The sequence below is a fragment of the Oncorhynchus kisutch genome, linkage group LG24 (assembly GCF_002021735.2).
Source record: "Oncorhynchus kisutch isolate 150728-3 linkage group LG24, Okis_V2, whole genome shotgun sequence".
Taxonomy (NCBI): Eukaryota; Metazoa; Chordata; class Actinopteri; order Salmoniformes; family Salmonidae; genus Oncorhynchus; species Oncorhynchus kisutch.
In genome coordinates, this window is record NC_034197.2 from 28,177,913 (window position 1) to 28,203,779 (window position 25,867).

Below are 25,867 nucleotides of genomic sequence, written 5' to 3' on the forward strand. Positions count from 1 at the left end.
GGGGACGGACGATTTAATCAATTTTAGAATAAGGCTGTAACGTAACAAAATGTGGAAAGAGTTAAGGAGTCTGAATACTTTCCAAATGCACTGTATGGCAGAACCAAATCGGAGATAGGTAGGAGCAAGTCCATGAAATGTTTTGTAGGTTAGCAGTAAATCCTTAATCAGCCCTAGCTTAAACTGGAAGCCTGCATAGAGAGTCTAGCACTGAAGTAATATGATAACATTTTGGGGGTCTAGTCAAGATTCTAGCAGACATACAGTATTTAGCAATAACTGAAGTTTATGTAGTGCTTTTCTCCAGGTAGCCAGAGAGTATAGCGTTAGAGTAGTCTAATCTAGAAGTGACAAAAGCATGGATTAGCTTTTCTGCATCCTTTTGGGGCAAAAAGTTATAGATTTTTGCAATGTTACAAAGACGGAAGAAATCTGCCCTTGATAGGTTCATCAAAAGAGCGATCGGGGTTCAGATTAACGCTGAGGTCCTTCACAGTTTTATTTGAGACGACTGTACAACCATCAAGATTGTCAGATCCAACAGCAGATCCATTTGTTTCTTGGGATCTAGAAATAGCATCTCTGTTTTGTCTGAGTGTAAAAGTTAAACATTTGCTGCCATCCACTTCCTTTTGTCTGAAACACAGGATTCCAGGGTAGACAATTTTGTGGCTTCACAGTATTTCATCGAAATGTACAGCTGTGTGTCGTCCACTTAGCAGTGAAAGTTGACATTGTGTTCCCGAATGACATCACCAAGGGGTGGAATATGTAGAATGTATAGAATATCTCTCTCTTTCAGACAGATAAGATCTAAACCAGGCAATAACTTGTCCGTGTAGCCGTATTAGGGTTTCCATTCTCTCCAAAAGAACGTTGTGAATGATGGTGTCACACACACACACACACCCACACACACCGACACACACACACACACACACACACACACACACACACACACACACACACACACACACACACACACACACACACACACACACACACACACACACACACACACACACACACACACACACACACACACACACACAGTATTATACAGCTAACCTTGTGGGGACACTAACCTTAACCCTAACCTTAACCCAAAAGCCTAACCCTAAACCTAACCCTAAAACTAACCGTAGCTCCTGACCCTAAACCTTAACGTAATTCTAACCCTAACATTAATTTTAAACCCCATAGAACTAACATTTGATCTTGTGGGGACTAACAAAATGTCCCATGTCACACACACACACACACACACACACACACACACACACACACACACACACACACACACACACACACACACACACACACACACACACACACACACACACACACACACACACACACACACAAGTTGTTCATTATGCCTGTGAGAACCTTAACACATACCTTACTAAAGGTGGATTTACTCTGGATCTCCTCAACTACTGTATGAACATTTACCTGGGACATCTGACCTCCTCACCAAACCTCCTAACCAAGTAACATTACAGAGGATATTTTTGTATTGATTGTGGTCGTCTAACAAGCAACTGGGTGACCAAAGGTTGGTGCAGTAGGTGAAAGATGTGTACACGCCTCACACATTGCACGGGCACACACTCTGCAGCCTAGTCTTTGGTCAGGTAAGAGTTAGACACACCCACACTGTTGAAAAGTGATTTAGACAGTGTGTTGAAGACTGTGCAAGAAGTTTGAGGTCAAAGAAAAGACAAAGACACTATCTACCCCAGGACACTGCCCACTCAGTAGCCTATCAGGTGAGTAAGTGTATGTGTGTGCTTTGATGGAAGGTGGGTGATTGAGTATGTTTGGGGTCCGGTCAGGTGTGTAAAGGCATCCGCATACACAGGTTGGGTTTGTTCCTAGCAGAACTTGGCAAGGTGAAGCAAACGCCATTCACACGAAAAACAAGAAAAACGTGGCATATTTACCATTTGTATCTCTTGAGGCGGCTTGTCAACAACATAGCCAGTGCATTTCCTCAAAATAGTGAGAATTGATCTAAGCTCATTGAAGAAATCTGTAATTAATTTGGAAGTTTTTGCCAAGGAGGTCTTAGTTGAGTAATCTAACTAAGAGATTTGGTGCAGAATTTCTCAAGTGAAAATTTGCATGAAAACTAGTCTTCTGACATTGAATGACAACAAGCACTAAATAAAAAAAATCCCAACTGTTGACCAATCACAGAAAAACATCTAACCTCAAGAAAAAATGTTTGAATGCTTGAATAGCCGTGAAAAAAATCTGACCGTACGGTGTTGAACACCAAAACGTACAAAAACGTCACAAAATGTTGTCATAATATATGCGTGGACTGTTTCGACTGGGAAGCATATGGTAAACTTTAGGTAAAGTTTGTTTGCTCAATCCTGTGTCCAGCAGCCATTGCAATGGTCAGCTGCCACTCAGTGGTGTATTTCTGGTAGTGTCAGTGCCCCCTGGTGATTTAGTATTGACATGAAATACTGTGAGGGAGAGCAGAAAAGCCCCTCAATTCTGGAGTAGATCCAGAACAAACCCGACCCTGAAGAGCAAAAGAATGAAGAGAGAATGGGGGAGGAGACAGGAAAGGAGGAGCACAGAGAATAAAAGAGGAGTCATTTTGTAAGCAGTGCATTCAGCCTGAGGTAACTTACTCAGAGAGAACAGGGTAAGTAAATTATTTTGGTTTGTAGGAATTGCTTTCACGTGTAGTACGTGTAGTTTTAACTGTCATAATTTGAGAAATATTAAGACTTATTAGTCTTTGTTAATATTTGTAGGCAATCATATCAATGGAGCAATATTCCTCTCTATGTTTGAATAATACAACCATTCAGATCACTTAATATATCCAAACATAAACAATACTGTGGTGATCCTTGATCGAATACATGTCCCACTTTTACAGATGGAGCTGCCACCTCGACCAAAACTCTTTGACTTCCATGGAGTCTCCATGATCAACTACTTCACTGACAACTGGGACAATGTACAGAACTTCCAGGCCAGACCAGATGACATTCTCATCGCTACCTACCCCAAAGCAGGTCTCTCTCAGTCTGAGGTTGATGTTTCATTAAAGATTGTGTTTGGGTTTGTGAATGACTGTGTACGTTTCCCCTATCTGTATTCCTCTCTTAGGAACCACATGGGTCTCCTACATTCTAGACCTGCTGTATTTTGGCCAGACAGCCCCTGAGCATCAGAGACCCATCTTTGAAAAAGTTCCTTTTCTGGAGTTGCTCATTCCTCTTTACCCTCCAGGTTAGAATAAAGCATTGGAAAACTTAATCATGCCTCTACTATTTTGTCATTTCTCTGTAAAAAATGTTGCTGATGTCTTCAAAGCAGTAACTAAAGTATTTAATATCATGACAGAATCTGCCGAACAGTGATAATATCCATCAAACATTATTTTGCATTATTATATTGTTTGTCCTAGGAGTGGAGGTGCTGAACAACTTAACCACCTCTCCTCGCCTCATCAAGACTCACCTCCCAGTCCAGTTGCTGCCCAAGTCCTTCTGGGAGCAGAACTGCAGGGTGCAGTATTTGTAACTTGTCCTCTATGTTTCTCCACTATATAATCCCTATTTATAATTGCAATTTCTCTCTCTCTCTCTGCAGATAGTGTATGTGGCCCGTAATGCCAAGGACAATGCAGTGTCTTATTTCCACTTTGACCGTATGAACCAGGCCGAGCCAGAGCCAGGAGACTGGAACAACTTCTTACAGAGATTCATGGATGGAAAGAGTGAGTGAAGGAGAGAATGAACTAGTGAATGAATGAGCAAGTGATAATAGTCCCCATTCACACTATGAATTTGTCTACTCTGCACTTCCTCAGTGGTGTTTGGTTCATGGTACGACCATGTGACTGGCTGGTGGGAGAAGAAACAGACTCACTCCAAAATCCTCTACCTCTTCTATGAGGACATGGTTGAGGTGAGTCGAATGCTGATGCTAGCTATGTGTTACAGTAGTATTAAGATGCATCTAATGAGCTCAGTGCACACATATGCTCAAGAGCCATTCTAACTGCTGCTCTAGGAGGTTAGCTGTTTCTACATCCAGTGTATATGCGTTCCTACAGGATACGGGGAGAGAGCTGGACAGGCTGTGCTCCTTCCTGGGTTTGTCTCCTTCAGCAGAGGAGAAGGAGAGGGTGAGAGGAGGAGTGCAGTTTGATATAATGAAGAAGAACAGCATGGCCAACTACTCCACCAACCCAGTCATGGACTTTAAGATATCCCCCTTTATGCGCAAAGGTGTGTGTGTGAGAGAGAGAGAATGAGAGAGAGAATGAGAGAGAGAATGAGAGAGAGAAATAAACATTAAACTGCTGGAGCTCAGCTCTTCCAGCTATCACAACGTCGTCACAGACACCAACACATATGTGCTGGTACCTGGTGTGGAGACATTGGAATACTTTATCCTGGATCTACTGAATGATCAAACTATCAATATATCTGTCTGTCTGTCTGCCTGTCTGTCTCCAGGAAAGGTTGGTGACTGGAAGAACCATTTCACTGTGGCCCAGAGTGAACAGTTTGATGAAGACTATAAGAAGAAGATGGAAAACACTCAGCTGCGGTTTCACACAACAATTTAGGACTGTCTTCATTATCTAAAGCACTCTGCAGGTCTTAAGAACGTGACTGCATGTAAAAATGTAATAACACATAATACTGTAAGTATGAGCAGCAAAGACATACTGTCTAACTACTGTAAATAAACAACACCTGATTTCAATGTTTATTTTATTTCTCATGTTTATTTGAAACCAGATAAGAGGCAGCAGCACAAAAATAATACAACTTCATATATAAACCGAGTCAATGAGCAAATGAATGTTTTAATATCTCTACTACTGTACCTCTGCACTGTCACTACTGTATGGAGAGGAGAACGGATTGGTTTACTGTAGTATGGCACATACCGCATTGGTGGAGGAAACACCACAAACATCCCCACAACTGTCAGTCACTGATGAAGGTTCTCCTCAAACCCATAATGAAATAAAGGAGGCAGAAGTTGCCCCAGATCACTGATACAGGGTCAAATATTCTTCACCCACCCTAATGGTTAAGGATAGAATTGGAGGTAGGGTAATCTGATCCTGGACCTGTGGTTATAAGGATGATTTCTACAGTACCTCGAGAGAAACAGCAAAGTACACTGAAATCAGACGGGGTCAATGAAATGTAGACAACAACAGAATCCCACTGGACTGTACTGTAAATACCACACAAGTCAACCATTTCACATCACAGGGAGAGACTGCACTGACCCTGAGGAAGGCAGGAAACAGGAAACACGAGATCCATTCACACAAGGACCCGGGTTGTGTTCAGTAGGACACGTTTGGAAGGATTTTGAAACAGAAAAAAATGCATGAGTTTCTTATTGGACGGCTTCCGGTAGTACCTCCCCATTTCACACTGTTTCAAAACATGTTCTCTCATTTTGTGCCTATTTTACTCAACCCGGGTCTCAAGTGGAAATATGGGATTGACTTCTGAGCTCCGTTCAAGATCACTGAACAGTTTTGAAATGATGCAGCTCCAAATGAGGACATGCCATTGCCACTGCTCTTTAACCACTAAACATTAAACACTAACCATTGTAGCAGTTCCAGGTACAGTTGTGAAACCTTTTTCAACACTTCTATCCGTGAACATCCTAAATTAGGGCTGGACAGTCACTGTTTCCAATATTCCTCCCCAAGCCAGCACCATTTATCACTCTCTTAGTAGACAACTATACTTCAGCAAGACCACTTTCGATTGTCCTCACAGTAAATACCTTTATTTACAAACAGAAAAAAAGAACCGCATTTACATACCTTCTTATGTCACATAATATACTTATGATTTTTTTCTGTAATAAAAATACTTCAGTCTAGAGTGCTCAGGTCTAGGCTTATAGACATCTGTAAAGTACTACTATAGTACAGGAGCGTTGTGCTTCACAGTAGGTCAGCGTTGTGTAATGCAACACAGCTTAACTGTGTGATGCAATGAGTACAGCTAAAAATAACTCACGTCCACGGTATACACTGATATGCTGCAACTGATCAAATGTTGTGGATATGTTTACACTGTTGCCAGGATTATTGAATGTTAAAATGCAGTCTTATCCTTTGACGGGCCATGATGATAGAATGTACCAGAATCAGCAGGCGAAATGTACCAGCGTCACGTTCAAACAAAAATGTCTTAGAATGTCTAGTTTTAGCAGGAACTATTTTAGCTAGAGCTCCAGGCATCAGCCACAGCTACACAGGTCAACTTTCTTTCTGCAGTAGTATCTCTAGGCGGTTGCTTTCCTTATGTAATAAACATCACATTTACATACAAGGCAGACTGCACTGAAATAGCAACTCAATTATGAGCCGATACCTAGCAATCCTATGTTTTTGGAGTGTGGACTTCTACGCTACTTTCCTGCTAGAGGAACTACGGAAAGACACCATTGTCAGTCAGGTAATGCGTTATTAATGTATTTTGAAGCATAACATCAAAACAACCACCGACATTATCAATGTTTATGGCACATATCCTAAAAACACATTAACGTATGTATGCATCAAGTTGACATATCAAGGACAGCAGATTAATACTATCAACGCAAACAAAGTCAATAAATTGATATAAAGACATTTTCACAGGGAGCACCATGGCTTTCATAAAAGTAGGAGCTACCACGTTCATATTTGACATACATCCATAAAACATGGTATCTAAGAAATGGATCCTCAGAGGGAATTGTAGGGATGACCAATAGATATTTTAAGGAATCCCTGGGTTGTCATCAATATGAATCCTGTGCCCATTCCTCTGTTCTCTCAAGACCACCTTAAACAGAAGTGTTACAAAGAGTGAATGTATGCGCTGCAGTATGTGAGGCTTGACATGTAGCGAGTGCATCAAAGGTACACAGGTGTGTATCTGTAGGCATGAGTGTGTGTGTGTTCTGTTGTTTGAACCCGTGCTCTATGCCGCAGAATCGGATTCCGGTTAGCAGCCTTTGAACCACTCTGATTTAGAGCAAACACTGGATAATGTCCCATATAAGACAACTATTTTAGTCAGGGTAAGCTTTTCTGTATTCTCCCTCGGTTTCTTAAAATAAGTCCTCTGTCCATGATTCACATGGCAGTTTGAATGTAGTTGAGTCAATGTTTATGATAAAGTCTATCTAGTTGACAAGATATAGTTAAAGTTATCACCTAAGAGTTAAGGTATTACGTAAGTTTGGTTCTTGATGGTTTTGTTTGGGGCTTGGTCATTGGTCCAGATGTCCTGGGTTGGAGTTGAGGGTTCAGAGGTTAATAATCTCACTGCTGACGCTGGCAGAGTCATCCTGCCTGCTGACCTCCAAGTAGCTCTTCCCATCCTCCCTGCCTGCCCTCCCACTCTGTGTCTCAGAGTCTGGGGTGAGGAACGGCCTCGTGTCGTCTCCTCCCTCGTTCCCGAGATGTCCCGTGGAGGTTCTAGAGGGCCGCAGGGAAACGGGACAGGACACTGAGGAAGGGACACTGACGCCCCCATCCCCGGCCCAGCGATGCCCCTGGTTAGAGGGCGTTGGAGGAGCAGTGACCTGCCTGCTGGGAACACTGCTGAGCACACTACCCCCCAGTGGCACAGAGAACTCTGTACGGGCTGAGCGGTCCTCGCTGCTGTCAGAGATCTGGGGGTCGCTGTTCCTGCGGAGCCAGGGCCCCCCCTGGCTGACAGCTGAGCCTGGTGAAGGAGTGGGTGAGGGGGCACACAGGGGCTGGAACAAGCTGCCCCCATGGAGGAGGTGCTCACGGTGCAGGGCCTCATCGATGCTGCGGCCCAGATCGATGGGGGAGGGGGGTCGCAGGTCAAAATCATACAGAGACACCCCTGACTCTTTCTCCTGCTCCAGACTGCCGCTCTGAGAGTGCTGTAGTGGCCGACCTAACGGCTGCAGCTGCAGCAGTGACCCTGTGGACCCGTCAGACATACCCCTTTCTGCAGACCTGCCCCTCTGGTTGCGGCCTCGGTTGCTGTCCTTGACACAGCGCGGCTGTGAGGGTGGAGCCTCACGGTTTCTGATCAGGCTCTTACTGATGTCTGCCCCCGAGCGTTCCTGCCCTGCCCAGTTATTAGGCAGCTCCCCTGCCCCTCCTCCTACTGATCCTCCCACTCCGTTACTTTCTGACTTCCCACAGGGCTTTCCTGTCAGGCTCTGGACTATCTTGGCCCAGCAGGTGTGTTTGTGTGTCGACCCAGAGGACTGTCCAGGGGAGGGGAGATCTACTCCCGCCCTGCCCTCCCCTGCTCCTCCATCTCCTCTGTCTCGGGCCCCCCGGGGCCTCCAGAACACCCAGGATCCCAATAGGAGGAGAGAAAAGGCCCAGGCCAGCTCCAACAGTCGGGCCCAGAAGTGCACCAGCCACCAGCCCCAGCAGAAGCGCCTCCAGTCCCCCAACATCCCGTATAGCCACAGGGTGGAGTGGACATGGAGGCCACAGCACAGCACCCCCAAGAGGGCACACACTGCCAGCACACGACCCAGCACCAACCCTGCCCTCCTACGCCCCGGCCAGGCTTTAACGGCCCTCCCCTCCTCTAGGACAGGTGGCTGGGCAGTGGGATGGCGGAGGCGGGGGAAGATGTAGCACAGGTAGCCCAGACAGAGAGCCAGGCCCCAGCAGAGAGACAGGGACTGCAGGGTGACAGGCACGGCTGGGGACAGGGCTGGGGAGAGCAGGTCAGCAGCCAGAAGCAGGGTGCACTGTAACACAGCCAATACAGCTACCAGAGGAGGGCGCTCCAGAGCAGAGGGCAACAGACTCACTCCTGTCCCCTTCATGGCCAGCAGTGCCAGGGCAGCCTGCGTCCACACCAGTAACGGCAGAGGGAGGTTATAGAGAGCAGTCACCGCAGGCCGGGGAAGAATCTTCCTTGTTCCGTAGGGGTCAATCATGAACAGGGCTGCTCTTGCTGCGCCCACCAGGAGTAGGAGGGCATTAGCCAGGGTCAGGGCACCGCGGTGAGGGCAGTGCATGCTGGGGGATAGGGCCAGGCCCAGGGCGGCACCAGCCAGGAGGAGCAGGAAGAGGCCAGCAGAGCCATAGACATGGAGCTCCCAGGCGAAGGACAGCGTCCTGCTCAGGTCATCCCACAGCAAAGAGGTGCCGTTGGGGGAGGGGAAGGAGCTGGGAGAGAGGGAGGGAGTGGAGGATGGGGGGAGGCGAGGGCGGCCCACGGGGATGGAGTGGTTCCTCTGTGCTAGGCGGCTGTCATTTTTGGGGACGTACCGCCCTCTGACAATCTGTAGAGTAGGAGTGATGAGGAGAGGGGTCGTCCCTGGAGGCAGAGAGAGAAATGATGTTAATGAATCATATTGAACTTACCCAAAACATCTGACTGAAATGATTGACAATAATAATAAAAAAAACATTTTCTTTAACAGAGCAGAACCTAGCTATAACAAGTGGAAAATCTACCCCACTAGAGGAGGCTAATTTCCTATGAAAAGTGTATTGAGAGCACAGCAGGCAGCAAATAACCCAAAAGGAGTTGATTATTTTGACCTTCTATTCACATACCAGACCAAAGGACAACTCAACAGTTGTTTTTCTCCAATGAGGGCAAAAATCACATAGAGCAATAGTGAAATAGTTTACCTCTCTCAACCCCACACAAGTCTCACCTACATTCCAAATAGTAAAGTATGTCTCTCTCTATTGTATTCACCCCCTCTGCTCCTCCCCTTCACCCGAGTGTGTGTGGCAGGTAGATAGTATGTCGATATACACTTCATATACAAAAGTATGTGAACACCCCTTCAAATGAGTGGATTCGGCTATTTCAGCCACACTTGTTGCTGACAGGTGTATAAAATAAATCGAGCACACAGCGATGCAATCTCCAGCGATCTCCATAGACAAACATTGATAGTAGAATGGCCTTACTGAAGAGCTCAGTGACTTTCAACATGGCACAGTCATAGGATGCCACCTTTCCAACAAGTCAGTTCGTCAAATTTCTGCCCTGCTAGAGCTGCCCTGGTCAACTTTAAATTGTGTTATTGTGAAGTAGAAACGGATAGGAGCAACAACGGCTCAGCCGCGAAGTGGTAGGCCACACAAGCTCATAGAACAAGCGCTGAAGGGCATAGAGCTTAAAAATCCTCTGTCCTGGGTTGCAGCACTCACTACCGAGTTCCAAACTGCCTCTGAAAGCAAGTTCAGCACAATAACTGTTAGTCAGGAGCTTCATGGCCAAGCAGCTGCCCACAAGCCTAAGATCATCATTCGCAATGCCAAGCGTCGGCTGGAGTGGTGTAAACCTCGCCGCCATTGGACTCTGGAGCAGTGGAAACGCGTTCTCTGGAGGGATGAATCACGCTTCACCATCTGGCAATCCAACAGACAAATCTGGGTTTAGTGGATACCCCAATGTACGGTACTGAAAGTAAAGTTTGGTGGAGGAGGAATCTAGACAATTCTTTTCTTCCAACTTTGTGACAACAGTTTGGGAAGCCTGTTTCAGAATGACAATGCTTCCTGTGCACAAAGCAAGGTCCATAAAGAAATGGTTTGTCGAAATCGGTATGGAAGAACTTGACTGGCCTGAGCAGAGCCCTGACTTTGAACACCTTTGGTATAAATTTGAATGCCAAATGCGTCCCCGTAGCAATGTTCCAAAATCTAGTGGAAAGCCTTCCCAGAATAGTGAAGGCTGTTATAGCAGCAAAGGGGGGACAAACTCCATATTAATGCTCATGATTTTGGAATAAGATGTTCTAAGCCCACATACGTTTGGTCATGTAGTGTATGTGTGTGGAGGGTAGATAGTAGAGGTTGACCGATTGTGATTTTTCAACACCGATACCGATACCGATTATTGGAGGACCAAAAAAAAGCAGCCACCGATTTAAAGCCGACACCGATCGGCCGATTAAAAATAAAAATAAAAATATGTATTTGTAATAATGACAATTACTACAATACTGAATTAACACTTATTTTAACTTAATATAATACATCAATAAATTCAATTTAGCCTCAAGTAGATAATGAAACATGTTCAATCTGGTTTAAATAATGCAAAAACAAAGTGTTGGAGAAGAACATAAAAGTGCAATATGTACTATGCAAGAAAGCTAACGTTTCAGTTCCTTGCTCAGAACATGAGAACATATGAAAGCTGGTGGTTCCTTTTAACATGAGTCTTCAATATTCCCAGGTAAGAAGTTTTAGGTTGTAGTTATTATAGGACTATTTCCCTCTATACCATTTGTATTTCATTAACCTTTGACTATTGGATGTTCTTATAGGCACTTTAGTATTGCCAGTGTAACAGTATAGCTTCCGTCCCTCTCCTCGCTCCTCCCTGGGATCAAACCAGCAACACAACGACAACAGCCACCACATCGAAGCAGCGTTACCCATGCAGTGCAAGGGGAACAACCACCCCAAGGCTCAGAGCGAGTGAAGTTGGAAACGCTATTAGCGCGCGCTAACTAGCCAGCCATTTCATTTCGGTCACACCAGCCTCATCTCGGGAGTTGATAGGTTTGAAGTCATAAACAGCGCAATGCTTGACGCACAAGGAAGAGCTGCTGGCAAAACGCACAAAAGTGCTGTTTGAATTCATGTTTACGCGCCTGCTTCTGCCTACCACTGCTCAGTCAGATACTTAGATACTTGTATGCTCTGTCAGATTATATGCAACACAGGACACGCTAGATAATATCTAGTAATATCAATATATTAATGCTAGCTAGCAACTTACCTTGGCTTACTGCATTTGCGTAACAGGCAGTCTCCTTGTGGAGTGCAACTAGAGAGAGGCAGGTCGTTATTGGGTTGGACTAGTTAACTGTAAGGTTGCAAGATTGGTTCCCCCGAGTTGACAAGGTGAAAATCTGTCTTTCTGCCTCTGGACGAGGCAGTTAACCCACTGTTCCTAGGCTGTCATTGAAAATAAGAATGTGTTCTTAACTGACTTGCCTTGTTAAATAAAGGTGTAAAATAATAATAAAAATACATCGGCGCCCAAAAATACCGACATCCGATTGTTATGAAAATTTGAAATCGGCCCTAATTAATCGGCCATTCCGATTAATCGGTCGACCTCTAGTAGATAGTAGGTGTTTGTTGACAGTCGTCAGCTCTTACATAAGGCGCCTACCAACCTAACCTGGATACAGAGTGTCTTCTCCTCTCCACAGGTAGAGTCTGGAGCACAGATTAGATAACACGCATCAAAGTGGTGCGCGCATCACACACACTAGCATGTCAGACGCACACACACACACCGCACAATTAATTGGAGGTATCTTGAGGTAAAGACACACACACACAATACAAACTCAGAGTGACATTAAGCTGGTAGGGAGGGCTGAGTCATCAGCCATTTATATAATGTATTTTAATTGGAGCTTACTGCTCACTACTAGATGATGTAATTGATGAGAACATCTCTTTACATAATATAAAAAACATATAGTGCATTAATATATCTGTGGGAATGGAAAACTGCATGAAGCACGTGACACATACTGAGACCATCAAAGACCTGTCACGTGGAATAAATCAGTTATCTACATATGACTGTTTCCCCTCCCTTCTCTGTCAATCAATCTCGCTCACTCTCTCACACACGCACACGCACGCACACGCACACACACACACACTCTGCATTTCAAGGCAAAACAATCAAATGAACAAAGATCCCAGAGCGCTCCACCTTAAAGCCAACAACACTCAAATCACAATCCCATTCATCACCTCCAACAGCCAGAGCTTTAGCACTAAGATAACACTGAGAGGGTGAACTACTATAAATACCACAACTTATACTGTCCAAACTGGAAATGTATTGGGTTTGGTTAAACATTAATCCCAGACAATTTGTAACCGTACATTCTCTGTCTCCCCAAACCTCTTTAAAGACTAGCACACACGCACGCACACACGCAAACAAACACACACACACACACACACACACACACACACACACACACACACACACACACACACACACACACACACACACTTGGAGAAAGAAATGAATGGTGATCAATAGTGGAACAGGATCATCTGAAGTAAAAGTTTGACAGAAAACACTCCTAACTCACCCTGAAGAACACACCATAAACCTGATGCACTGACTGACTGAAGGCTGACTCCAACATGTGTTACACGTCCTGGCTCTCTCTCTCTGTCTCTGTCTCACTCTCTTTCAATTCAATTAAAATTTAAAAGCTTTATTGGCACGGGAAAACATATGTTAACATTGCCAAATACAGTCTCTCTCTCTCTCTCTCTCGTCTATCAAACACAATATTTGAGGCACGTACATACGCTAACTCTCACACCTACTCAGGAAAAACCACACACACAAATGGTCACACATGCGCAAACACACACTCACACACCCTCTCACATGTGTGTAACTTCCTTCTCCAAACTACACTCCCTAAGCAGCAGGACTCAGAACGTCCCAGATGTGCTGATCACATTTCACAGCTGGAGGCACTTGGACGTCCCCACCCTGTAGCACACAAACCCCAAGTGTTGCACACACACACACGCACACACGTGTTCTGACATACTAACGAGATCAACACACTTGCCAATACACACAAAATCGTTCCGTTTCAGTACACTCCTGGCAGACCAAATGGAGGGTTGTTTCAACGTGCCTCAAATGTTTGTCCCGATGGTATCTAAGAGACCGACTCCTGATGGCATATAAGAGACCGACTCCCGATGGTATCTAAGTGACCGACTCCCCATGGTATCTAAGAGACTGACTGCTGATGATATCTAAGAGACTGACTCCCGATGGTATCTAAGAGACCGACTCCTGATGGCATATAAGAGACCGACTCCCGATGGTATCTAAGTGACCGACTCCCCATGGTATCTAAGTGACCAACTTCTGATGGTATCTAAGAGACCGACTCCCGATGGGATCTAAGTGACCGATTCATATACCCCATGTGACGCTTTTCCTTCTCTGTCTGCTTTCCCTCTCTCCCACTTCTCTCCTTCCTTCATCACTCTCTCCATCCATCTGGTTTACATTATTCACCCTGTGTACTTTATCTGCCTCACCTCTCCTCCTGCCTCACTTTCTCTTTCACTCACTACCTCCTTACTCTTCTCTGTCCTCCCTATTGCCTTCTATCGTTCAAACGTTCATCTTTTATCTATTTTTCTTCTTTCCTCTACTCTACATTGTCTCTATCCTATTCTCTCTGTCCTTCTCTCACTTTCTCTACTCCTGTGCATATTTTCCTGCCTGAGTCTACCCTGCACACCTTCTCCTCCACTTTCCATCCCGCCCTCTCTCGCCCACTCTGTCTCTGCCTCTTCCCTCCTTTGAGCCTGTTCCAGGGACTTCCAGGAAAAACTCCAGCTGCATAAATAATTCCACTTTAAATCCTCACAGGAAAAGGAAACTTAGGCGCAGTCTCAGCTGCCGTTGTTTTCCACCCAGGAAACTACAACATCCCAAAGCCTCCTCTCTCTACCTGTCTTGGTCGACTGTTTGGTGGTACTTGTTGTAGTTCTTTCTGGTTCAGTTGCCTTTTTCGGTTGATTGGTTGTACTTGAGGAAGTACTTCTGGGTTCTGCTTTTGTTGCCGTCTTATTGGTTGTAGTTGTGGTGGTCACTCCTAGTGTTGTGGTTCCTTGAGGCGTCACAGAATTTGGCTGTTGATTGGTGGATGCAGGGGTGATGGGTCTGGGTAACGGTGATGTCACAGTGGGGGTCTGTCCTGCTATTGGTCTGTCTGTTGGCGTAGTGGCATTATCTGATATATTACCTGAAGAAAGAGTCAAAAGACATGAAGCAGCCTCTGCTGACAACAACACTAATGTCACTCGAATACTACTTAAGAGTTATAACAACATGATAAAGAACTCAGTGGTTATAGCATAGTACTCAAGCTTCAGTTGTAGATGAAGGCATATTACTCCACCACTCATAGATTGAAACATATTCCTCATAAACATCATATTAGCTACCCTTTAGTTACTCACCTGTAACTACTCCTCCAATGAAGGTTGGCTGTGTCACCACAGGTACGGCTGTCACTCTGTCAGGTGACTGTGTGGAGAGGAACCTATTGGCTATTGTCAGCCCAGAGAGGCGGGGTTGAACAGTGAGGCTGACCATCGGGGTAGTCTGAGCTTCGGCCATCTTGGACACCAGACCTCTGCTGAACTCTGTCTGAGCCTGTGGCCGGAACTGTGGCATCTCATCTAGTGTAGTCAACGCAACCAGTGACTCCCCCTTCACAATCACTGTAGGGACAAGTTCACTTCCTGATCCAGTTGCCGGCCAGTCATCCAAATCCTCCGGTATGATTGGTCCATCAGAAGTCCTGCCCCTTGATGTTAAGCGTTCATCACCTGAGGATTTGGTGGGTGGGAGAGCCGTTGGTCCCTTTGCAGATGAAACTCCACTTGGCTCTGCGGTTACCATAGTACCTGTCCAAGCCTCAACAGAAGTAGACTGGCTTTGGGTTGATCCACTGTTGAGTTTCTGAGAGGGTGAAACGGGTTGACTTTGGTCTGTAGTTCTAGTGCCCATTTCCTCCCCAACCTGCCCCAGGTCAGAGCCCACCTGCCCCCCACCTGCTCTCTCTGTGGGCCAATCTCTGTTGTTGACTCTGACTGGCACATCACTCTGGCCTCTGGGATGAGAGGAGGGAAAGCTGGGTTTGAGGGGTGTACTGATGACAGGGTCTGGAAGAGAAGAGGATGAGGTGGAGGAGCTAACAATCACCTGGCTGGTAGAGGGATGGAGAGAGGAGAGGAGGAATGTGAGGGTGAGGAGGAGGGATGCATTGGCCATGGTCTGGCTGTTGAGGGTGGTGATTTATACGGTCCGTCTGTTTGTCCGTCTGTCACACCATCCTCTTACTGAGCTCTGTAGACACAGAGAGAACAGAGAGATATGGATGAAGTTCACTCAGTGAATATTTCAGCAATAATTTCTGAGAACCTGGGAATTATCTTGTGCCCACCCCCGACAAGGGTTGTTCTGAGGCCCGAGGCGAAGCCAAGGGCCGGGATACAGCCCTTGGAGGGGGTTGTCACACGATAATTAATGGGTTTGAAAGCATTATTGCTTCTATAAAATGGTTGCCAACATATGTATACAAATATGAATTTTAAAAAATTATAACAAATATTATTATGAGTACATTTGTTTTTGTTTTTTCTGAAGGTGCTATCCAAGTAGACTGGTTGTTAGTTATGTTTTGACCCCTTTTTTAATTTGAATAATTCTATTCATTCGACGTTGCTATGCTAAACAAATCAATGACATGTAGCTAGCTAGCAGAGATTCAATAATGGTGAGAGACAAGAACCTCAATAAATAACGATTTAATAAATATCCAATTGACCTACATTGACCTCATGCTGTTTAATGAATGAATGGAATTCAGAGTGTTTACGTTTTTTTCTTGGGTTAGCTACATTTGTAAAATGATACATTGTTGCACAGGTTGTAGAGCCAGACTGTTGCAAACGAAATAGTAGCATGGAAAAATAATGTGTAGATGCTTTTTTCCTGAGGGAGATGAAGTTTATGAATTTCCTGCCTGGGCTGCGAGACAGTGGATTGATGACATTAACACATGATGGTATTTTGCGGGATTTGTTGTCCTACAACTTCCGCATATCAATCATAATCCAGGAAGCAAACAACCAGTTTTATGATATCAAATCAAATAAACATGTGTATTGGATGCATACACATATTTAGCAGATGTTATTGCAGGTGTAGCGAAATGCTTGTGTTTCTAGCTCTAGCAGTGCAGTAATATCTAACATTATACAATGGGTGGCTCTAATCCTGAATTGGTTAAAACCGCATTCCAGCCGGTGTCTATTTGACAACTTACCAACCGCTAAATCTTTGGCGTTAAAATGCCTATTTACTCTGTTCCATCTGACTGCGCAATCGAAGGTGCCAAGATGGCGGCTTGAACAGACGCAAACCTCCACCCTCCAAAAAACCCAACATGAACTCTGACAGCGTGGCTACCCTCTCCTTACTCATCAACTCCAGGTCTGACGCCATTGAGAAAATGGTTGGCGCGAACACCATGGTTATCGAAGGCTTGAAAAAGACTGGAGTTTGCATGTGGTGAAATCAAGGATGTGAAAACGAGAGTGGCAAAAGTTGAAAAAAGTGTGGAAAAGAATAACAATGTCTACCAGCCAACTTCTCGGGGGAGGAGAAGATGGAACTAATTGAGTTACAAAATAAACGGGATAATATATATAGATTAAAAGCAGAAGGAGCCTTTATTAGATCTAGGAAAAAATTGATTGAGGAGGGAGAACAGAATTCATCCTATTTCGTTAGACTTGAGAAATTTCACTCTAAAAATAACACTATCCATAAGTTAAACATTGATGGTGTTATTAAAGATGAAATACTGTAGCAATTTTTACAAAACATTGTATAGCTCTACGTTCTGTCAGGAATCCACAGATGTGTTTTTTTAACTCACTGAATAATGTTCACTCTAACAGTGATATAGAATCTAAACAGTGTGATGAACAAAGTTGAAGAGATTATAGAGTCTATCAAACATCTAAAGAACAATAAATCACCAGGTGTTGATGGAATCATAATTTGACCAATGATTTTCTGAACAAGTAGCTCCCTTCCTATTTGAAGTCTTTTTAGAGAGTATTATAAACAATGTTCTCCCTCCTACAATGAGTCAGGGGTTAATAACACTGATACCTAAGCCTAAAAAAGAAGTGCTGCTCATCGATAACTGGTGTCCAATTTGTCTTCTTAATAATGACTATACTTACTACTTGCAAAAATAATTAAAGAGGTCCTGGATGCAATCATTGATGAAACACAGTCTGGCTTCATGAGGAACAGACATATTTATAAAAATGTCAGACTAGTATTAGACATACTTGACTACTCAGACCTAATAACTGAGGATAGCTTCATATTATTTTTAGATTTTTATAAAGCATTTGACACAGTAGAGCATCAGTTTCTCTTCCACTCCCTTAAGAGCCTTGGCTTTGGGGATTTTCTCTGTAAGGCTATTAAGACTCGCTATGCAAATGGTAACAGCTCTATCAAATGGAAATATGGCACCTCACCTAGATTTGAGTTAAAGAGAGGAATCAGGCAAGGTTGTCCTATCTCTCCGTACCTGTTTTTATTAATCACCCAACTTCTTGCAAATTATTTAAATAATAGTCCTGTACAAGGTATTTCCATAGCTGGTAAAGAAATTATTATAAATCAGCTGGCTGATGATACTACACTTTCTCTGAAAGACGCTAACCAAATTCCCATATCGATCAATGTGATACAATACTTTCCCAAAGCGTCTGGTCTATACCTTAACATTAATAAATGTGAACTCATAGCTGTCAAATATTGTGTGACACCTTCATATTATGGTATTCCAGTAAAAGAAGAACTTACATATTGGCATAACCATTACAAAGGATCAGAAGTCTAGAGGCTTACTAAATTTTAACCCTCTTATTAAAAATACCCAGAAGAAGCTAAATCAATGGCTACAGAGGGACTTTAAAAGTTAGAGTCCTAATAACCAAGGCCGACGGTATCTCTAGACTAACATATGGTGCTCTTATCTTTATATCTTGACAGTAAAATAAGCAAGGAGATAGACCAGATGCTTTTCAACTTTCTTTGGAGAAACCGTACCCATTACATTAGGAAAACTGTTGTAATGAACACTTATGAGAATGGTGGACTTAATTTTCTGGATTTATAAACAAAAAAATTCTCCACACAGATATTATATATGGAATAATCGGGATATATTGTATAAAAATAATGATTTGTTTTTAGAATATTGGTTCCGAAATAATATCCTATTGGTGAGCCAACTGGTAAATGCAGAGGGTCTTTACTCAGTTATAAGGAATTCTTATCACTTCACAAGGTCCCTGTAACACCTAAAGATTTTGCAATTGTTTTAGATGCCATTCCCTCAGGTGTTGCTCTGTTATTCAGGAACGTGTCAAGACCTGACCCTCAGAGCCTACCTTCTATTGACCCTGTTGACTAATCAGTAGGAAAGATTTGTTTCTCTTTTGGTCCCTTCAACAACAGAGCGATACGAACGTTGTTTCAGCAGGATGTTGTATCTATACCTTATGTCATGCCTTATTGGAATAGATTTATTGATAATATCTGTTGGAAAAAAGTTTGGATGTTGCCACACACATACCTACTTGTTAACAAAATTAAGGAAGTTTCCTTTAAAATTATTCATAATTATTATCCTGCCAACCACTATATGAAGAAGTTTAAGGAAAACATCAACTCAAATAGCTCCGTTTGTAATGACCACCCAGAAATAGTGTTGCATCTTTTTTGGTGGCATTGTATTCATGTAAGAAAACTGTGGCAAGACATCAGTAGATTTATAATTGAACACATTTATGAAGATCTTACACTATTGTGGAGAGATGTACTGCTTGGATTCTTTACATACAATAGAAATAAGCTGAAACATTTTTATGTAATTAATGTCATTATTCTTTGGCCAAATTTCATATACACAAATGTAAATTTACAAACAAAAAACATTTTCTTACCCTACAAAAAGAAATTTATCTGTATTTTAAGACAGTTAAATACTCTACTAACAAAAAAGCTGTTAGAATTGTAAGCATATGTATGTCCCTTACGGTCCTTGTGTAATTGTAATGTGATACTGTACCCCCAGCTCGATTGTCCATTGTATATAATCTATATATACTTATGTTCCCTCATGTACATTCTGTATTGATTTGTTGTTAATAAAAAAACAATTTTAAATGTAAAAATATAAAAAATCTGACTGCGCAATCAACTGTCTCATCAGCCCAACCAAGCAATTTCTAAACTTGATCTAGACATTATCTTACATTTCTTTTAGACTAACATTTTGTTTTCAACAGCTAAGATTTGTATAAACCTTGCTGTCTGTCCCTCCGACATTTGCAACAGTTTAAATATTCAAATTTGATCTCCACCTGTCCAAATCGCGACTCGATAGCTCATTGTTATGGATGTATCCAAATAAATTTCTCTAGAAAACAACTTAAACAAATGCAAATGCAGCTGCTTAAGTGTTATTCTGGCTAAACCTTTTGACGTGACTGTAAGTTAGCAGTAGATGGTTAGCTAGCAAGCAAGGAATAAGAACATTGCCAGCCAGTATGGCAATGGAACATTTAGAATGAACGACTGGGTTGCATCCATAGATACAGAACAAAAAGACTGAACGACTGCGTCTCTGGCAACCAAACTGGTAGAACGAACGACCAGCCGGCTTGGGTAGCAACCCTAGATTTGTGTCGGGACTATATCTTGTGGAAGGCTGAAATCATTATTTGAATATGTTGGTAGCCCATTGTATAAAAGTGATAATGCCCTCGAAGCTGGTGTTTGGAGGATATATTGGCACGGTTTGCCGCCACTCGACTTTGTCTTAAGCCTAACAACAATATATCCTCCAAACAAAGGCTTCTTTGGCATTATAAACACACAACAATACACACAAACCTAAAAGTAAGAAAATGGAATTTATAAATATTAGTGCGAGCAATGTCTGAGTCTGGTATATATATACAGTTGAAGTCGGAAGTTTACATACACATAGATTGGAGTCATTAAAACTCGTTTTTCAACCACTCCACAAAGTTCTTCTTAACAAACTATAGTTTTGGCAAGCCGGTTAGGACATCTACTTTGTGGATGACACAAGTAACTTTTCCAACAATTGTTTACAGACAGATTATTTCACTTATATTTCACCGTATCACAATTCCAGTGGGTCAGAAGCTTACATACACTAAGTTGACTGTGCCTTTAAACAGCTTGGAACATTTCAGAAAATTATGTCTTTAGAAGCTTCTGATAGGCTAATTGACATAATTTGAGTCAATTGGAGGTGTACCTGTGGATGTATTTCAAGGCCTACCTCCAAACTCAGTGCCTCTTTGCTTGACATCATGGAAAACAACAAAAAAATCAGCCAAGACCTCTGGTTCATCCTTGGGACCAATTTCCAAACACCTGTAGGTACAATGTTCATCTGTACAAACAAGAGTACGCAAGTATAAACACTATGGGACCACGCAGCTGTCATACCGCTCAGGGAGGAGACGCGTTCTGTCTTCTAGAGATTAACATACTTTGGTGTGAAAAGTGCAAATCAATCCCAGAACAACAGCAAAGGACCTTGTGAAGATGCAGGAGGAAACAGGTGCAAAAGTATCTATATCCACAGTAAAACAAGTCCTATATCGACATAACCTGAAAGGCCGCTCGGCAAGGAAGAAGCCACCGCTCCAAAACTGCCACAAAAAAGCCAGACTACGGTTTGCAACTGCACATGGGGACAAAGATCGCACTTTTTGGAGAAATGTCCTCTGGTGTGATGAAACAAAAATAGAACTGTTTGGCCAAAATGACCATTGTTATGTTTGGAGGAAAAATGGGGAGGCTTGCATGCTGAAAAACACCATCCCAACCGTGAAGCACGGGGTGGTAGCATCATGTTGTGGGGGTGCTTGGCTGCAGGAGGGACTGGTGCACTTCACAAAATACACTGCTCAAAAAAATAAAGGGAACACTAAAATAACACATCCTAGATCTGAATGAATGAAATATTCTTATTAAATCTTTTTTTCTTTACATAGTTGAATGTGCTGACAACAAAATCACACAAATTATCAATGGAAATCAAATTTATCTACCCATGGAGGTCTGGATTTGGAGTCACACTCAAAATTAAAGTGGAAAACCACACTACAGCATGATCCAACTTTGATGTAATGTCCTTAAAACAAGTCAAAATGAGGCTCAGTAGTGTGTGTGGCCTCCACGTGCCTGTATGACCTCCCTACAACGCCTGGGCATGCTCCTGATGAGGTGGCGGATGGTCTCCCAGACCTGGACTAAAGCATCCGCCAACTCCTGGACAGTCTGTGGTGCAACGTTGGTGGCTGGAGCGAGACATGATGTCCCAGATGTGCTCAATTGGATTCAGGTCTGGGGAACGGCCGCCAGTCCATATCATCAATGCCTTCCTCTTACAGGAACTGCTGACACACTCCAGCCACATGAGGTCTAGCATTGTCTTGCATTAGGAGGAACCCAGGGCCAACCGCATCAGCATCTGGTATCACAAGGGGTCTGAGGATCTCATCTCTGTACCTAATGGCAGTCAGGAAACCTCTGGCGAGCACATGGAGAGTTGTGCGGCCCCCCAAAGAAATGCCACCCCACACCATGACTGACCCAACGCTAAACCGGTCATGCTGGAGGATGTTGCAGGCAGCAGAACATTCTCCACGGCGTCTCCAGACTGTCACGTCTGTCACATGTTCTCAGTGTGAACCTGCTTTCATCTGTGAAGAGCACAGGGCGCCAGTGGCGAATTTGCCAATCTTGGTGTTCTCTGGCAAATGCCAAACATCCTGCACGGTGTTGCGCTGTAAGCACAACCCCCAGCTGTGGACGTCGGGCCCTCATTACACCCTCATGGAGTCTGTTTCTGACCATTTGAGCAGACACATGCACATTTGTGGCCTGCTGGAGGTCATTTTGCAGGGCTCTGGCAGTGCTCCTCCTTGCACAAAGGCGGAGGTAGCGGTCCTGCTGCTGGGTTGTTGCCCTCCTACGGCCTCCTCCACGTCTCCTGATGTACTGGCCTGTCTCCTGGTAGCGCCTCCATGCTCTGGACACTACGTTGACAGACACAGCAAACCTTCTTGCCACAGCTCGCATTGATGTGCCATCCTGGATGAGCTGCACTACCTGAGCCACTCCGTCTCATGCTACCACTAGAGTGAAAGCACCGCCAGCATTCAAAAGTGACCAAAACATCAGCCAGGAAGCATAGGAACTGAGAAGTGGTCTGTGGTTATCACCTGCAGAACCACTCCTTTATTGGGGGTGTCTTGCTAATTGCCTATAATTTCCACCTGTTGTCTATTCCATTTGCACAACAGCATGTGAAATGTATTATCAATCAGTGTTGCTTCCTAAGTGGACAGCTTGATTTCACAGAAGTGTGATTGACTTGGAGTTACATTGTGTTGTTTAAGTGTTCCCTTTATTTTTTGTGCATTGTAGATGGCTTCATGAGGAAGGAGAATTATGTGGATATATTGAAGCAACATCTCAAGACATCAGTCAGGAAGTTAAAGCTTGGTCGCAAATGGGTCTTCCAAATGGACAATGACCCTAAGCATACTTCCAAAGTTGTGGCAAAATGGCTTAAGGACAACAAAGTCAAGGTATTGGAGTGGCTATCACAAAGCCCTGACCTCAATCCTGAAAAAATAACTGAAAAAGCGTGTGCGAGCAAGGAGGCCTACAAACCTGACTCAGTTACACCAGCTCTGTCAGGAGGAATGTGCCAAAATTCACCCAACTTTTTCTCCAAAAACCTTGTGGAAGGCTACCCGAAATGTTTGACCCAAGTTAAACAATTTAAAGGCAATGCTACAAAATACTAATGTAAATGTGTATGTAAACTTCTGACCCACTGGGAATTCTTCTTCTTTCTTCTTTCATCACGAAAGAAATAAAAGCTGAAATAAATCATTCTCTCTACTATTATTCTGACATTTCACATTCTTAAAATAAAGTGGTGATCCTAACTGACCTAAGACAGGGAATTTTTTACTAGGATTAAATGTCAGGAATTGTGAAAAACTAAGTTTAAATGTATTTGACTAAGGTGTATGTAAACTTCCGACTTCAACTGTATGTAAACATTATTAAAGTAACCAGTGTTCCATTATTAAAGTGACCAGTATTCCATGTCTATGTACATAGGGCAGCAGCCTCTAAGATGCAGGGATGAGTAGCCGGCTAGTGATTATGTTCAGGGCATGGTAACATACACATCACTGTCTTTGGAATAAAATGTCACTTCCGCAGAGCACACATGATTACCTCTGCATATATCATTTACACATTAACTTGGTAGAGCAAAGCTAGAGAGGCCAATACAGCATCAGAGGTATAGGGATATGTTTGTATCTCTCTGGCGTACTTGGGTTCATAGATATGGTCTTTGTGTGAATCTCTCTCTTTCTTTATTGAGGAGTTTTTGTATAGCATGTGTGTGTGTATGTGTGTGTTTGTGTGCCTATATAGAGACGGTTTATAGCTGTTCTGCTGTGCTGACTCAGAGGGCATGTCACAGAATTCTCCCAGAGGTCCAAGCGGCATGACAGCAGCACGCACACAGAGGGGTGTGGTGTCGTGTATAGTTACAGTGAGTCATTGACCCACACGTACATGCACACACACACACACACACACACACACACACACATATGCACGCACACACACATATGCACACACACATATGCACACACTCATTCACACACACATGCACACACACACACACACACACAAACACACACACAGACCGGAATTAGGCCCACACCTTAAGCTGCATAATGCAGAAAGCCTGCAGAATGATCAGAGCAAAGGAGCACAGATGGTTTCACTCCTCCAAGGCAGATGAGCACTATCTCTCTATCTTTATTTTTCTATTTCTCATTGGCTTCTTCTTCTATGTGGACTATGTCTTTTTATTTCTCCCAGCCTCTTTATACAGTTTCTCTATACCTATATTACTAACACCATCCTCTGTTCAACTGAACCACCTGGACAAGAGGAACTCCTACGTGAGAATGCTGTTCATTGACTATAGCTCAGCGTTCAACACCATAGTGCTCTCCAAGCTCATCACTAAGCTCAGGACCCAAGGGACTGAACAACTCCCTCTGCAACTGGATCCTGGAATTCCTGACAGGTCGACACACTGACGCTCAACACAGGGGCCCCTCAGGGGTGCATGCTTAGTCCCCTCCTGTACTCCCTGTTCACCCACGACTGTGTGGCCGCGCATGATTCCAACACCATCATTAGGTTTGCTGACAACACAACGGTGGTTGGCCTGATCACTGATGACGATGAGACAGCCTATAGGAAGGAGGTCAGTCACCTGGTAGTGTGTTGCCAGGACAACAATCTCTCCCTCAACGTCAGCAAGACAAAGGATCTGATCGTGGACTAGAGGAAACGGAGGGCCGAGCATGCACCCATCCACATCGACTAATCGAGTGGGTCGAGAGCTTCAAGTTCCTCGGTGTCCACATCACTAAGGAATTGTCATCGTCTGCAAACACCAACACAGTCGTGAAGAAGGCACGACAACGCCTCTTCCCCCTCAGGAGGCTGAAAAGATTCACCTTGGGCCCTCAAATGCTCAACAGGTTCTACAGCTGCAACATTGACAGCATCTTGCAGAATACAGTGTTTGGTTTTCACCCGACAAAATGGCACCGATCTCATCCAAAAAGTTGACTCAAGTTCGCCAAAAAGCACATAGAAGCACCTGATGATCATCAAGACTCTTGGAAGAATGTTCTATGGACAGATGTCAAAAATATGACTTTGTGGGCGACAAGGGTCCCATTATGCCAGGCAAAAACCAAACACTGCATTCCACAATAAGAACCTTATACCAACGGTCAAGCATGGCGGTGGTAGTGTGATGGTTTGGGGATGTTTTGCTGCCTCGGGACCTGGACGACTTGCCTTAATAGAAGGAACCATGAATTCTGCTCTGTATCAGAATTCTACAGGAGAATGTCAGGTCATCCGTCTGTGAGCTGAAGCTGAAGTGCAGGAGGGTCATGAAGCAAGACAATGATCTAAAACACACAATCAAGTCTACATGAAAATGGTTAAAAAGTAAAACATTTGAAGTTTTGGAATGGCCTAGTCAAAGTCCAGACCTAATCCCAATTGAGATGTTGTGGCAGGACTTGAAG

At 43.7% G+C, this 25,867-nt stretch overlaps 2 protein-coding genes across 5 annotated transcripts in view; one reads left to right on the plus strand and one right to left on the minus strand.

Moving 5' to 3' along the window:
- The first annotated feature begins 1,614 nt into the window (after positions 1-1,614).
- LOC109869040 (cytosolic sulfotransferase 3-like) lies at positions 1,615-4,749 on the plus strand. 2 transcript variants are annotated; one of them, XM_020458866.2, is made up of 8 exons: positions 1,615-1,772; positions 2,906-3,044; positions 3,139-3,261; positions 3,440-3,540; positions 3,625-3,751; positions 3,845-3,942; positions 4,091-4,265; positions 4,497-4,749. In XM_020458866.2, the coding sequence occupies exons 2-8, from the start codon at positions 2,906-2,908 to the stop codon at positions 4,607-4,609; spliced, it is 876 nt and encodes a 291-aa protein (XP_020314455.1). In that variant the 5' UTR covers positions 1,615-1,772; the 3' UTR covers positions 4,610-4,749. The 2 variants fall into 2 exon arrangements, with proteins under 2 accessions (XP_020314455.1, XP_020314456.1); XM_020458867.2 differs by lacking the exon at positions 1,615-1,772 and adding an exon at positions 1,878-2,665.
- Positions 4,750-4,751: 2 nt separating this feature from the next.
- Positions 4,752-25,867, minus strand: part of LOC109869037 (proline-rich transmembrane protein 3) — a 29,730-nt gene continuing 8,614 nt past the window's right edge. For 2 of the 3 annotated variants that reach the window (XM_020458858.2, XM_031803893.1), the window contains exons 2-4: positions 15,032-15,923; positions 14,521-14,814; positions 4,752-9,338 (exon numbers count right to left, since the gene is read on the minus strand). In XM_020458858.2, the coding sequence (XP_020314447.1) occupies positions 7,321-9,338; positions 14,521-14,814; positions 15,032-15,848 (3,129 nt within the window). In that variant the 5' untranslated portion in view covers positions 15,849-15,923 and the 3' untranslated portion in view covers positions 4,752-7,320. Of the gene's footprint in view, positions 9,339-14,520; positions 14,815-15,031; positions 15,924-16,905; positions 17,246-25,867 lie in introns of those variants that run through there. The other variant, XM_020458859.2, reaches the window with a different exon arrangement.